At 40.9% G+C, this 15,470-nt stretch overlaps 1 protein-coding gene across 15 annotated transcripts in view; it reads right to left on the bottom strand.

Moving 5' to 3' along the window:
- CTCF (CCCTC-binding factor) overlaps positions 1-15,470 on the bottom strand; it is a 33,839-nt gene that overhangs the window by 5,746 nt on the left and 12,623 nt on the right. For 5 of the 15 annotated variants that reach the window (XM_054078329.1, XM_054078314.1, XM_054078326.1 and 2 more), the window contains 5 exons: positions 5,023-5,815; positions 4,226-4,396; positions 3,245-3,378; positions 1,669-1,789; positions 691-840 (listed from right to left, as the gene is read on the bottom strand). In XM_054078329.1, the coding sequence (XP_053934304.1) occupies positions 691-840; positions 1,669-1,789; positions 3,245-3,378; positions 4,226-4,396; positions 5,023-5,803 (1,357 nt within the window). In that variant the 5' untranslated portion in view covers positions 5,804-5,815. Of the gene's footprint in view, positions 1-690; positions 841-1,668; positions 1,790-3,244; positions 3,379-4,225; positions 4,397-5,022; positions 5,816-9,451; positions 9,536-10,117; positions 10,266-15,470 lie in introns of those variants that run through there. The other 10 variants (XM_054078316.1, XM_054078327.1, XM_054078318.1 and 7 more) reach the window with 5 other exon arrangements.

Here is a 15,470-nt window from a genome sequence, read left to right as displayed (position 1 = left end):
TGTTCTGTTTATAGACAGAAAGTTCTGCCAAATCGTGGCTTCTTCCTTCTCCTCAGCTGCTCCGGGCGAGATATTATTTTTCACCTTCTTGTAGAACATAGAGAGCTTTCCTGCTGGAATCACACTGAGTACGACTCACCAGGATCAAGGCTATCCTATTGCAAGGACTCAGGGCTTTTGTGACAACTTAGGCTCTTCTACCCTATCTGTGGCACACAGATCCACATCCTGGAGATTTAAACTATTTGGTCAAATTCAAACCTTTTAGCTTGATGAAAATATTTCTGCATGAAACTTACTGGCCTCCAATGTGCACAAGGCCAAGCCAAGTGATCTTTTGGTTTTTCAGACCCCAATCCACATGCAGTTGTAATCTCAGTCTGAGTTCAATAAATGCCTTGCATCTATGGGCCTGAAAATATTAACTTGCTTTGTACACTTTGAAAACATGGTACACTTTAAATAATGAAAAGAAATTGAAAATTCTTATAGTTTACAGCAGCTATTTTAAGCTAAAAGTGTGTACTACCGTGTGTATTACCAGCCACACATCTAAAGCTGAGTTTCACATTGTACAGTTACAAAAAATATTAGGTTAAAAAAAAGACAGCAGTTGGGTTATGTGAATTCTAGTTCTGGGAACCATTTTATGGAGTCTTCACCAAATGGCCACTTTTGTGAGATACATACCTAAGTCACTCTTTCTTGCTATAACAGTATCACAGTGAGGACAGTGAAATTTGGCCACATTCTCTGTGTGCTTCTGCAAAATGTGCATCTTCATGGTACCACTCTGAGTGAAGCGAGCATGGCAGATGTAACATTCATATGGCTTCTCTCCTTCAGTAGCAGAAGGAAGAAAATAGCACAAGTACTTTTATTAAAAGGAAATCTCACCAAGAAGCCCCAAACAAAACAACCTCCCAGAAACCTGGAACAGGCTGCTAGCTGATAGAAATACATATTTAGAAAGAGTTCAATAATGTTCCTTTCTCTAGAAGGTTTAGCTCCAGTATGCATCCTTCTACAAAGAGGCCCGAGTTCAATCTTTCAGCAAATGAATTAATTTATTATTCTTACTCTGAGAAATGCATGGAAGATCTACATGCAGGCTGCCAGAAGACAGCAAGCAACATCAGATTTTTTTGGGGGTGGGGGTTCTGAATGTTCACATATACATGCAAGGGCATTTCCCCTCCCCCGCCTTTGATTTTAGCAATATGATTAATCTAGCACTCCAACAACATACTGTCCTAAAACCACCCCAATTTTCTGTTGAAGAAGAAATTTAAGTTTTTTTATGAACTAACATGCATGAGACACTTTTGCAACTACACTCAAGCATGAAACTGTAAATAGCTATAAACTTAACTGGAACACTGATAACAGAACTTTCTTCTGTTCATACCAGAATCAACTGTATTTTATCACCTCACAGTCAAACTGGGCATCAGAATCCTCTGAGCTCATTTCTCAGTGCAGCAATTATTATCAGGTTACAAATTTACTAGCACTTACAAATCATGGTGCGCTCTCTTCACCTCCGACTACAAAGGTTTTATATTAAACTACAAAATACATTCCTGCTGTTGAAGTGGTAGCACAAATTGTACACTGCCTCAGCACTCTGACACAAAAACATGACACTAAAAACCACGGCATCAGTACCAGAGTGGGTCCTCATGTGCCTCTTCAGTTTGTAGGTATCCCTGCTGGCATAGCTGCACAAGCTGCACTGGAACGGACGCTCTCCAGTGTGAGAACGAATGTGGCGTTTCAATTTGCTAACCTGGAAGTCAAGAGCAAGACTGAAATTAGCAGAGGTGAGCAGGTCAGATTGCCAAAAGCGTAAGAAATCAGTCAAGAGTTTGAGGTAGTTTATTTCTACAAGAATGTTTCAATGCCATTCTCACATCACACACAGCCACTTGTTCCTGCCCACTCCACTTCACCTCCCAACCTCATTCCCAGTCTCACTTGATGCTTGTTCCCACATCGGGTTCAGTCTAATTTAGTGTCTTGTGCTCATCATACTGTTGCAAACCATCGTAGCATCTGAAGAAACACTAAGATTTGAAAGTACCCTGGAGACACCCATGAAAGTGCTTTAGGAAAATATGCACCCGAGGAATATCACAGGGGTCAGCATCCCCCGTTACAGTATATTTTTCACTACAGGGTGCTTTCTCAGGTCCCCTCCAACTACTTTGAGAAGGAAAAGATAAATCAATTTCTTTCTAAGAAGAACAAAAATCTAGTCCTACAATCAAGTGGGTAACCAAATTCCTTCCCCCTCCTGTTCTTATTTAGAAAGTACAAACTGAGCCTAAAGATCAGCCTGCACACAAATGTTAAGGCATTTTCTACTCTAGCCTGCTTAAAGACCGACCTACATCTACAAAGTGCAGCACAAGCTCACATAAGGAATAAGTTGGTTATTCTTTCCTAATTCATACTATGAAAACCACTATAACACAATTTATTCAGCACTCAAACCACAGGGCCTGGAATTACAGCACCGCAGCCACAGCGTGGGTAGGGACAAAAGCCCAAAGCCCCTACTCAAGTTCTCCCACCATATCTTTCTTCTTTTACAGACATCTAATTTGTTTAAAATTACACTGCTCATCATCTTGCTCAAATTTCCCACCACAAAATAAACACTGTCCTGTAGCATAAGTAACAATACTGCATAGTGGAGAGCATTCAAGGAAGCTTAATTTGCTTGAGCAAATAAAAAAAAAAATCCAATATGAGCAAAGTTGCTTTTCACCAGCATTGAGGCAAAGGCCCCTTAGTTTTGGCTACAGTCACCTTGACTGCAGAAACAGATAACGTGTAGAACGTGCTTTTCTAAAATGGGAAGGCAACTCTACTCTGAAAGCACACCCTATTGCAGCAGGAGGTGGCTGTCTCCTTCCACACAGAACACACTACAATTCCTGCAATCATATTAAAGGCCAAATAATTTAAGAAACTCTGACAACAACTATTGTATCCAAAGAGGAAATGGATATCACCTAGGATTTCTGAGCCTAAGTGCCCTCAAACTGTTTTCTCATTAAAAGAGGAAACCCCACCATTCGCTTCCAAGAACGGGCCTGATTTATAACTTTTTTAGCTTCGAGTCTTTTAAACAAATGGCCAAAGAGGAAATGCCTAAGAACAGAGTTCATAACAGATGGAGAACAAGCTTTGAAGCATACAAGGAAGTATTCAGTGCTGTAACAATTAACCAACATACCTCCACACTAGCATAATCACACATTGAACATTTGAACGGTTTCTCATGGGTGTGTTTGTAGCGGCGATGCCGAACCAACTCTCCACTGGTCACAAAGGCCATGTCACAGTCTGGGCACTTGTGAGGGCGAGTACCTAATGGTTTGCAGCAAAACAGGAAGATGATGACATTCAGATTTAGTGAGAAAAGAAAATACAGGACAGGTTTTGTTGCCGTTTTTCCTTTGTTTTAAAATGAATTAGCAACATTGCTTTTGTGTTCTGAAAGATTAAAGCAGCAAATAATACCAAAGAGTCAACTTTCGTACAAATAACTAATGGACTGAAGATCTTAGTGAATTAATAGCCTTTCAGTGAGGAAACAGACTCCCTTATTTTTGTATTATTTCATTATTTACAAATTTCAAACAACCCAGTCTGACGTAATTTAAGTATACAGAGAGAACAAGGAGTATTAATATACTTTTTGGTAGCAATGCCACAAGCAGCTTAAATTTAATTACAGTTCAATTACCTTTAGTTTTATATTAGAAACTTGAGTAAGGAGCAACAAAAGTGTTCTACAGTTCCTAGCCGTGTTTTATTGGTCCGGTTTATAATCTATTCCTTGGAGCTAGGGTTTTTTCGCTATTTTCAATTCCTTTATGCTTAGCTTCAGTTTCATTCTCACCTTACTTTTCCGCAAGCAGCACCAGCAAGACAAAACTTACAACACAACTACTAATGTCCATGAGAAATGGAACATTTTCCATAGCTTCAGGTAACTTTTTGATCATGCCTAGGATCAGTTTTATACTTATGTACAGGACGAGCGTTGCACCTGACCTGGCCAGGGAGAAAACTCTTCAAATGAGAACAGCAGCACTGCAAGCATTCCGTAAGTGGAACTAGGCTGATCCAAGACAGAAAAACAGGGTGGATCTACCTATCCTAAATACAGAGCAGATGCTACAAAAACAAAACCAGACATAAGCAAGAGTACCTGTGTGAGTGTTGAGGTGGTTCCTCAGCAGTGTGACTGTCCGGAAAGCCCTGCCACAGAGATGGCACTTATGTGGTCTTTCATCAGTGTGGCTTTTCATGTGGCGGTCCAAGTTGGAACGACGCGGACAAGTGTAACTGCACAGTTCGCACTGGAATGTCTTCTTCACACCTAGACACAAAGGAAATAATCTTTGATCTTGACAGTACTGTGGTCTACTGCACAACATAATCAGCAGGAAAAAGGAAATTCTTGGATGTGTAACTACAAGGAACCATCGTGTACCATTAAATCCAACTGCATATCCCTAGGAACAGTTGTTGCCTATGGCTGGCTTGGCTTCAGTTTTCATTATCATGCCAGCACTCTGTGTTCCTTCTCCACTCTAAAAAGGGTTCCTCAATGTACAGCTTTAAGGGAAATCAAACACACCTACTGCTGTATTTTGCACAATCTATCCTACCTAGCAACTGGTTAAGAAAAACCCACAGAACCAATTATATATTGATTCTTGACGTAAACCATACGTACACAAACTTACATACGTATTAAAGCAAAGACAACCTTTTCAATTCTACTTATATGGGAATACTAGTGTCACAGCATTACGCTCAAGAAAAATGAGCTCCTTTATAGCCTTGGAGGAGATGGGAGGTTTGCCCAAGAAACAATAGAGCTGAGAACTCTTATATAAAGAGTGACATTAGACATATCTGCTTTAGTCCCACTTGCACCTATTCACATTGCAAAGTCCCACAAATTCATTTTCAAATTCCACTTACAGATGGGGAGCTTACCTTTCTTTTTAATTTTTGTTGGTTTAGGTGGTTTCATATTGCCCACCACCTTTTCTGCATTGACCTCAGACAACAAACCCTCCTGCTGCTCCTCTTCAAAGTCATACACAGAGACATCCACATCTTTGCCCTCCTCAGTGTAGCGAAGCTTACTCTTTTTGTTTTTCTTTGTCTTTTTGGCTGGTGGCTGATAATCTGGATCTTTTTGCCAATTAGGATCTTCCTGTGGCTGAAGTTCACCTTGTTCCAGTGTCTCCACCTCACCATTTGCACCCACTTTCACTACCTGGAAGCCTTCTGGTAAAGGGAGGGTGTGACAGATCATGGGTTCTCCCTCTTGCAGGCCTCCTTTGGAAACCTCATTTTCATAAGCTCCCTGAAGTTCTTCCACAGACGTGGTGGCAACGGGTACAGTCACTGGTACAGGTACTTGGACCAGCTGAAGCTCACCAAGGTTTATAGGCTGCTCTTCCATATTAACAACCTGAAGTGTTATGATCTGCGTGTCATCTACTGTTGCCTCTGTTTCTTGAGGCACTGCACCTTCCATTACTTCAGTCTTCATTTGAAGAAGAGTTGGATCCAGCTGCTCCATCACCACCATCTGCACACCACTGTTGACATCCTGCACTACTTCACCTCCATCCGCTTGGTTTGGTGGTATATGACAAGCATCGTCCTCCTGTCCACCTTCACGGCGTCTTTGATAGGTTTTTCTCTCTTTTCCCTTAATAAAAGTTTCCGATTCCTCCACAATAGCTTCAACTGCCTCACCTTCCATATCACCTTCCTGCTGTGAAAACAAGAGAATGAATGCCACACACCACCTGATACATTTTAGCAACTGCACAAACCCCACAGAGACACAAAGGGCCTAACTCAAAACAACCAGATCAACAGCAGCAACATATTACAATCCAAGTCAGAAAACAGGATTTGAGAACTATAGGTCTCTTCTGGTCTAGAGTCACCTTAAAAAAAACCAAGTCAAATGCAGAACACTGCCTGAAGGGAGACAACAGTACAGATTTCCTGGAAAGGAAGGAAAGCAAGGAGGAGAAATTAAGTGATATGCATGTTCCCGTTTCTCAAAGACAGCAAATCCCACAGGCACGATGTACAGCAGTATTTCTTACTGAGCCTGTTTAGTCACTTCACATAGCTCAGCAATATTGGCAGTCTTTGGCTATACATTTTAAAGGCAAAACATTTTTAAAAGGCAAAACCCCCTCCCAATACAGTTCAAAGTAAAAAGCCAGCCTTAAAGAAAGTACTACACTTAAGAACTACAGAGTTTTTCCAGGAAGAAAAAGCACTATGTGTGAGTGTAAGAACTCAATTCTTACTGTATGGTCTCAAACAACTACTACTCTCATTTAAATTTCCCTGAACCACAAAACCAAAAAGGTCACAATTGAGCTAGTCAAGAAAATTTCTTGTAAGCAGGCTGGGGCCAACTCCTGCTCCCGCTTCTGGGCACTACCTGCCCCCGAAGCAGAGCAGAGCAGAGCCAAGGACGATGTGATGCATGGGGCCCTCTTCGGGCTGAACGAGCTGCAGCAGGCAGACAAGGCTCTGGTAGCATTTTACTTCCATTTAAATTATGTGTTCTCATGAAATCTGAGTTAAATCTATGCAAACAGTCATAAACAAGCAGAACTGAAGCTCAGCATTTAAGTGGACCTTAACTGTAACTCCAAAAATAGCTGCATACAAGTGTAACATAGAATTCTTCTTCCTCCTCAAAACAGACAGCATTCTTCTCTGCCCTCAAGGTAAAATACGAAATTCCTGCATTCGCATTCTGCAGGAAGTTTGTTTCAAGAGTAATAATAGCTAAAAGAAATGATCATTTTGAAGTTATGTCATGTCTTTTTCCCCAAATGAAAACAAGAAAAATCATAGTAAACGAGCATTTTGTAAGTCTACCTCTGTTTCAGGTGCTTTACTTTGGGAAAATGAAAGAATTCCATAATCAGGTCAAATACATTCCTGCATCAGGAGACAATTTATTATATCCCTCACTTAAGTGTTACAGAAGTACCAAGGTCAATTTTACTGCTGAAATAAGTAGCAAAGATGTCAGTTTCCTTAAGAAGCTGGTGAGCAAAGTTCAGATTCCCATTCCAGATTTGATAAAAGGGACCACCACGTTTCCTGTGATCAATTGGCCTCTCAGACCAGATAATGGAATCTATTTATCCTGTCCTGTGAACTCACTTGTACTCACATCACACTACTTCCATGTATCTACACCTAATCTCCCATACTCGCTTTCTTAAATACACAAGCTCATATACATAAACACAGCTGTCAGTCTTCATTAACTTTAAGAATTACAAGACATGTAATTGTTATTATTTTTAGAGAGTCCTTGCTTTCACTACTGCCTCTTCTAGCATCCCCAACTTATTCTGAGATCAACACAGCTCATAATGTTCTTCAGCCTGCTTGGACTCAGGGCATCTGTAACACACTGTCATGATACTCATTATGTTGTGGCAGCAGCAGTCTCCAGAGGGCACCAGATACCCAGAAATACTGACATATGGCTTCAGGTGCACTCTCTGCAGGGATCTGGCCTCTCCTGGCCTTTACCACCCATTAGATTTTCAAGTCAGCACAAATCCATATGGACAAACAGCTGAAGTGCACAGGATGATGTAAGTACTTAGTGCTAGTCTGCAGGCGATCAGAACAGAGCACTAGTCTTAGGCCGGCAACAACTGCGAAATGAGTAAAACAAATTGTTTTTCAATTATCTCAAGTATTTGCAGAGAAAGAAGGAAAAGCCTCTTCAGGTGGCCAAAGTCTCTGAACAAGAAAATGACGACAGAGCTGAAAAAATATAAGAACGTGGTAAACAGCTGGGGTTTTTTTTCCAGATTTAAGATGGAAAGAAAAAAATGACAAAAGCCCACCCGCAGAGCTAAGGCAATTCCACTACGGTGTCTTGTGGAGATTAGCAACCTTGAGAGAAACACGCGCAGCTCTGAGCAGTTCAGGTGGGGATCCCACAAGGACCTCTGCATTACCTGCCAATATCCGATTGGGCAGCAAGGCTGCTAAGTCACCTGAAATCAAGCCAGCAGGCCACAATTTGCTAGTGTCCCCCAGGGTCCTACAGAAGAAGGTCCTCGAGCAGAGTGGCAGGAAAGCTTCATTTTCCAGACTTGCACACCAGAAAAAGCCCATGCCCACCAAGGAACGGGTCACTCATACATCAAGACTTTGGTATATGGTTCCTGCTGTCAGGAAGGTTTGCCAGGCTAGGAATGCAGAGCTACACTAAGAGACTAAATGCCTGCAGGCAAGGCTTTGTTCAAAGAATGCTCACAATGAAGGATGTACATGTGCAAAGTAAGTGGAAGGACTCCTACATACATCTGCTGAAAACATCCCTATTTCCTCCAGCTCCCTCTCTTACTTCAGACACTTATCTCACTCTAGAGCTACCTGTTGCTTTGTAACACCCTCCCCAGCAAGCCAGCCCCAGGCAGCTGGACTTGTGCAGCACAGCTGTCCTCCAGTGGTGTGCGACATGTGCTGCAGCCGGACCCCTCCTGCCACCTCCTCTCCTTCATTCTGACTCACACCTCCTGCCCGCAACATTCAGCACATGCATGAGCATGTTCCTGCCTATTGCACGCTATGCACAACTGTCCAGTCCTCTCAGTAGAAGTAAATTAAGCTGAAAATGACTGTTTGTAAACCAAGCTCTGGCCAGCAGGGAAAACGTTACAGTATTTTGAAGAAAACAGTTAATATAACCTGGAGTAGTTTATAATGAAACAGAAAAATATAGAAATACACAGGAATCTCAGCCGATGCCCTGGCCAAGAACAAAAAGATTTTTTGTCCTGCTGCCAACAGGATTATTTATTTGCTTTATTCTGCAGAAAGCATAGATTTTCAAATTAAAATACTTCTACAACTGTGGGGACAGAGGACAGCCTCTAAACTCGACAGAAGAGGGAGCTAGGCAAAATGTACGGACTCATCTTATGAAAAAGGCTCTCCAGAGAGACTCTCCAGTTCTTTGCTGTGGTGAGCTTTGTTTTGCCTGTCCATTTCACCTCTCAATCATTCAGCCTTTTTTTTTTTTAAGCTTAATCCTCCTTTTTTACAAAGGAGGTTTTAGAGGAAAGTTTTACATGTCATAAAATAGACTCACAGAATGGTTTGGGTTGGAAGAACCACCAGAAGATACCATCAACCCACTGGATGTTATCCTGCAGCTTGCTGAGGGTTTTCCATTTCCACTAATTTTAACAGAAACAGATCTTCCTCAGCTCTTTACATCTTTACACACCTAGAAATTACCCAGCCAAGTTCTGAGGAAAGTTTCCAATATTTCATAGAACATGTGTCATTTGCTACAACTAAGACCACTACAGGAAGAAAAACTGCTGAATGCATTTTGTCTTACCATTCTCCCAACCTTTTATCTTCAGCTCTCTTCCTACCAGTTACTGTACCTTATACCAATAGTTTAGTTCCACAATGACTGAATCTAAAAAGGAAAACAAAGCAGCAGGTTAACAGAAGATGATTTGATAAGTCAAGATTGGAAAAAAACAAGAGAACTACCACAAGGAGAGCAACCAAGGAAGGACAAAAGAACACCTATAATCAAGTAACAATGCCCACATAGCAGCTCACTCAACAGCTTCTACCAGCCCAAAGGAGGGGGACTGTCAATGGACAGCTCAATGTGCTCTCATAATCCAGTGAGCCAGGTAGGGAGTTGTGATGTCACAACATACCCAAGCTTTCTCAAACAACTGATGGGCAGCTCAACTGAAAAACTGAAACAAGCAGAAATAAGATGGGGTACACGTTTGATACATCTGACCTTATTCCAAGGAAACAAATCAAAAGGTTGCTTGAGAGAAAGTAATTTAATGCCAACAGCACTAACTGCAGCACAGAAAGTAAGTCTCAACTTCCCTACAATACAACATTTTGCCTTTGCGTGCTCCTTCCAAAAGCCTCACACTTAGCCAGCAAAGCATTCAGCTTGAAAGTATACACTCTAACACTCAGCAACATGACTTAAGAAAGCTTCCAGTACAGTAAGGCTGATAAAACTCACCACATCAACACAAAAAGACCGAGACACACAGCATTCAATTAATACAGTCCTACAACAGCATTCATCTTAACCGTGGAAGTAGTAAAGACAACTTGCTGTAGATGTCAATGTAGACAACAGAAAACCAAGACAGATGTTTATATGTTAGGATGGCTACTGCCATTGCACGTTTTTCTAGCTGGGTTATTTAGAAAAAAGCTACCGTCGAAGAGGCATTTGTCTGCCTCTCAGCCAAGGTTAAAAAAAACAAACCCTGAACTGCATCAAGCTTCAAGGACCAAACAACAGCAAAATATTTATTTTTTGCCAAACAAGGCACAGCCTCATTAAAAACTGTGGGACATTCAAAGCAATTGAAAAGTAGCTTTAGTGCTATAATTGACAGTTAAGGGGGGGGGGAAGCAACAAAGTCAATAGAAACAATGAAGACAAATACTATCTGTCAATACATTTTTGGCATTCAAAGATTAATGAAAATATCAGCCACTACATTACTGCGAAAAAACCCAACATATTCAGAGTTTGAACTCAAGTCAATCCACAGAGACATCCCACTTTGAAACTGCCATGGCTTTGACACTTAAGAGATTAGCCGCTTAGTAAAACTGAGTGGAAACAAAATGTTATATTAAAACATGTGAGACTTCTGTTTTTCCTGCATACCCGGGAAACTTTGAAAGATGGAGAGGAATAAGCAAAAACTTCACTTAAGGGTCTACAATTATGCAGTATTTCTGGCACTTAATGCAAGAGTAAGATTTAAAAGAAAATACATTCAATAGGGTCTATGGACAAAGGACCATTTTTCCTTTATCTTCCTGCTTGCAGTCACGACATATGTCCATGTCAGTACTTAAGGACATCAGCAGATGCAAAGAAACTGCAGGAGTGCTTGGCTATTTTCCTCCTTCCCCGTCCCCATCGTGAAATAGCTGTATCTTTCTTCTGAAAAGCCTCCCAACTAAGCACAGCCAAAGATAAGGCAATTTAACAGGTAAGCAGCCTTTGCTTTTCCTCCAGCAGGGTTCCCTGATAAGGGATGAACATGGCATGAACATAACTTTTTCTAAAGCAAACAGACAATTATAAAAACCACAAAGCACTGAAGCATAGCCTTTCCTAGCACTGCTCCTATTCACAACAATTGCTCCCAATCTTCTAGGCATATCAGTAGCACCCCTAGACAGGCAATAAATCCAAAACATGAACTAGGTCTGTGTTCAATCTCTTCTCAAAGTGCCCTTCTCAGTTTAAAAGCCCACCAAGTCTTGGTCTCCACACAATGTGGTACTAGAATCAAAAAAACCTGATGCAACTGGAAAAGTGTTGGGAAGATGTCTGAAGAAGTCTGTGTAGGACCTCACATCCCAAGGCAAGTTTGCTAGTTTGGTCTCAGCACTTCACAAACACGGCTATACAACTTTTGAACTCAGGGTGGTTCTAGAAGTAGTTCAGCCATGGTCCATCATTCAAGAGAGAAGGCTCAGCTGGAAGCAAACAGGCTATCTGTGCATAAAGCCCAAGACCCACGTGTTAGCCAGAACTCCAATTATATACACAGGCACCAAAATTTCATAGTAAACTCTTGTCCATTTCTGTTATTAATTGCCCGCAGATACAGGGAAGATTAGTAGAGGCAGAATTACTTGACCAATTATAAATAAAAGTTGTACAAAAGCTTAAAAATCTTGTGTTGAATTCTTTTGGAACAGGTGAAAGAGGGAACCAACTAGATACTGGTTTTCCTTTTAAAGATAAGCCTAGGAACATCAAACTACTTGACACAGCTCACAGAACTTCAAGAAATAGGTAGGATCCCATGAACAACTTGGGAGACGGTATTTTCACAGTGCTATCATGTGCAAAACAGGAAAGATTTACTACCAACAGCAGAAATTAGAAAGCTAGAATAAGTTTTTTATTAACTAATTTTCTCATGATGGAAACAGCTTCCATTTGCCTACTGCATTAAATTCCATATCCACTGGTTACAACTGCTATACCCACCCCAGTTGTTTTCTCATTTCCTCCTTGCCACTTACACCACTGGCACTGAAAAACAACAAATATACTACTTGACAAACATCTATTACAGCTTTATATTTTAAAAAGGCAGTCTCACTAATTCACTATTATCCAATTCATTCGAGAAATAATTCAGCATCTCAGAGAGTAAGAAAAATGAAAAAATCAAGAAGCCTGTAACAGAAAAGAACTCCATCATGGGTTAATAACTGCTTGTGATTTTTCTGTGCATGACAAGTAACTTGTCAACATGAAGATGCCCTAAGATATATGTGAAAAAAGCTACAGGAATGACAGCTGCAGTTGCAAACACAGTTGTAGAGGGATGGTTTCCTCAAGTACTGGCCCTGCAAAGGTCCAGGCTGCCATCAGACAGATTTAACAGCATTTGAAGCCCTGTTGTGGTTCCCTGACTGAGGTATCTGGGAGAAGAGCACATTCTTCCTGATTCTAAGCCTTTAAGTCTATCCCTAGACTAAATTACCATGTATAGGAACCGACCTTTCTCCCAATCAACCAGATACAAGACCAGATTCTTAACTTGCATAGTGTTTGATAATCCCCATCACAAAGAAAAACACAGCACTGCTAAGCACACCGTAGCACCAAGCACTTTGAGCTCCAGAAGCCAGGTGGCTACACTGAGCTGCGTCCCTCTGCTTTGTGCCATCCTGCCAGCCACCAAGTACACACACCGGTAAAATTGCTTTCTCTCAAGCATCCTGCAACCTTCTGGGTCACAGCCAGTTTGTGGGCACCTTCCTCTTTAAAGTCAATAGCATTTAACTGCAATCAAACCCACGCACTATTATTTTATTCAGTCAGTTGTTAACCGTGAACCAAAGTTACCTTTTTCTTACACTTACGTGAGGGTAGCACACCTTGGGCCAGAAGTTATCAAAAGTAATCTTTACCTCTTACCACTGTGAACTCCAAGAGCACAGCCAGGCCATCTCCCTGGCACTCATTACCCACAGCTAGCCTGGTGCAGAACTGGAATCAAACAGCATTCCATGACATTCTACAACCTCTTCCTGTCTTTTTTTTTTGTTGTTGTTGCTGTTTTCTTCTCCTTCTATAGCCTACACAAAAGAAATCTTCCTAGTTGCTGGGCCTGTATAGGAATCTTAACAGAGCTCTTTCAAACATTCATCATACCTCATGAAATTGAATTTAAAGTGATGAGAACCTTCAGTCAGCACTGACCAGTATCTTTCAGTCAGTGAGCAGCACACACCTGTGACTTCCCACAATTACTCAGGACAAAGTTAACCTGTTACTCTGGATCAAGAGCTCAGAGGAAGACCTGTGCAAGACATGAAAACACAGTATACCTACAGGGTCCCCACGCAAGACAGAAGGAAACTCAATTCTGTATCTTTCATTAGCTGTTTGCAGAGTAAGCTCCCTCTTCATCCTGCACCTGACAGTGGCAAAAGGGCCCAGAACCACAGCGCTTCCAGAACTAATACTGCTAATTCTGCTGTAACAAGCTGCAGCTACAATGGAGAGGAAAGCATAATACAATGATGTCAACTGCTTGAAATTCATGTTGTAAAGAATAATAATAATTAAAAAATAAATTATTACAGTTACTGACAAATCCCACACATACTCAGGTCACCAGGGCTATAACTTGCTTTAACTTGACGCAGTAAGCCTTAGTCAAGAAAGCAGTCTGGTGGAAGCATTTCAGTTTTACTTCCTGAAGTACGGGTTGGGTTCCCCGCCACCTCACCCCTTGTTTTCCCTTTAGATTTGGGGAATAAAATTCTATTGAGAAAGTAGTAGGAAGAATTTTAGCAAGTGTTCTTAAACTTTGTTCCATTCTTCCCTAATTTCTCCTTCCATTCCTAGCTAACATTCTTTTAAATTTTACTTTTAAATTCTCCCTGTATTTTCCAATAACTGCTAGTGCAGGCTCACTAGATGACACTAGTTCTTTACTCATACACAGAATCCTCTAGTGAAAGTGGGGAAATATAAACTAAACTTTTCTACATCAATCATTTTTTGGAAGCATTTCCCATTTTAATATACCAAGAAAGGTATTGTGTTTTCCTAACATGACAGTTCATTTCAGAAGGAAATGTTTATGCAATTTTATTAAATACAAAATACAGAAAGATTTACATTTTAAATGTAGCAGTCAGAGGAATTAAATTTTCAGCTAATGCTCAATCATAAAACTAATCAGTCCCTCTCTTTCACAGTAGTTCATAATATAAAAGTGATGAAAGACCTCATAAAAGACCACTGGAATACTTGAAGGTAATAAATTGAGAACACTGGAATAATATTTCAGATTAAAATGGCCTGTAAAACTCATTTCCACAGAAAGTAATGTCTAATGTTATAGGTAGATATTGGAAAAGGTCAATAATTTTATCAACAATTATTTGTGGTCATTTCTCCCTCACACTTGAATTTAAGTTTTCATTCAGGCTATTAGCAAACTGCTTACAGGGAAAACAAAAAAAAAAAAAAAAAAGTGTTTCTCCAAACTTAGTCTGATCAGAGCAGGATCCTCCAACCCTCCGCTGCAGTGTCACATGACATTAGAACAGCAGCACCAGACACTACCACACCTGAAGAGAGACCAGTGCAACAAGTTTCATGGCATTCTGAAGACTTCGTAATAAGGTACAAGCATTTGGATTTTGTTTTTCTCTAAGACTTCATCTAGATGAAGGAGTATCTAAGAACAAACTCTTGGGGAGCAGCTACTCCTTTTATCTTTGCACAAGTACTCATCAATTAGTGATACTCTGCTTGGCCAAGGGAATTCAGGCTTCAAATCAGAGAAGCAGGAGGTGTTCATATCTGCCATGGCAACATGGTCCTACTCCATGAACAACAGCTGCTCAGGCAGTAACTCTTAGTCACCTCACAAATTACACCCTGCTGCATACAAGCAAAACTAAAGTCAGTGCTAGTTAACTTAATGTCAGGCTGTCAAACAAAGAGGTCTAGTTTACTGTTGTTACAGCAGGGACAGGAAATTCCAGGAGAGTTTTGAAAACACTTATGGCAGAAGGGTGGCACACAAGACAAATTCCTGGAGCCTAAATTAATTCATGCTTGCTTTTGAATCACAGGTGGCAGAGAAGTTCATCTGAATTAATAGATGTTGGAACAGACGTAAACGGAATCAAACCCAGGTGAACCCTAGACAGTGGTCCTCATGCTGAAGCTTTCATAGAATGAAATCATAGAATGGTTTGGGTTGGAAGGGACCTTAAAGATCACCTAATTCCAACGCCCCTGCAATGGGCAGGGACACCTCCCACTGGATCAGGCTGCCCAAGGCCCCATCCAACAACAATTA

The sequence above is a fragment of the Cuculus canorus genome, chromosome 13, assembly GCF_017976375.1.
Source record: "Cuculus canorus isolate bCucCan1 chromosome 13, bCucCan1.pri, whole genome shotgun sequence".
NCBI classification, from domain to species: domain Eukaryota; kingdom Metazoa; phylum Chordata; class Aves; order Cuculiformes; family Cuculidae; genus Cuculus; species Cuculus canorus.
Note: the sequence above shows the minus strand (reverse complement) of the source record. Positions and strands in the feature narration are given on the sequence as shown.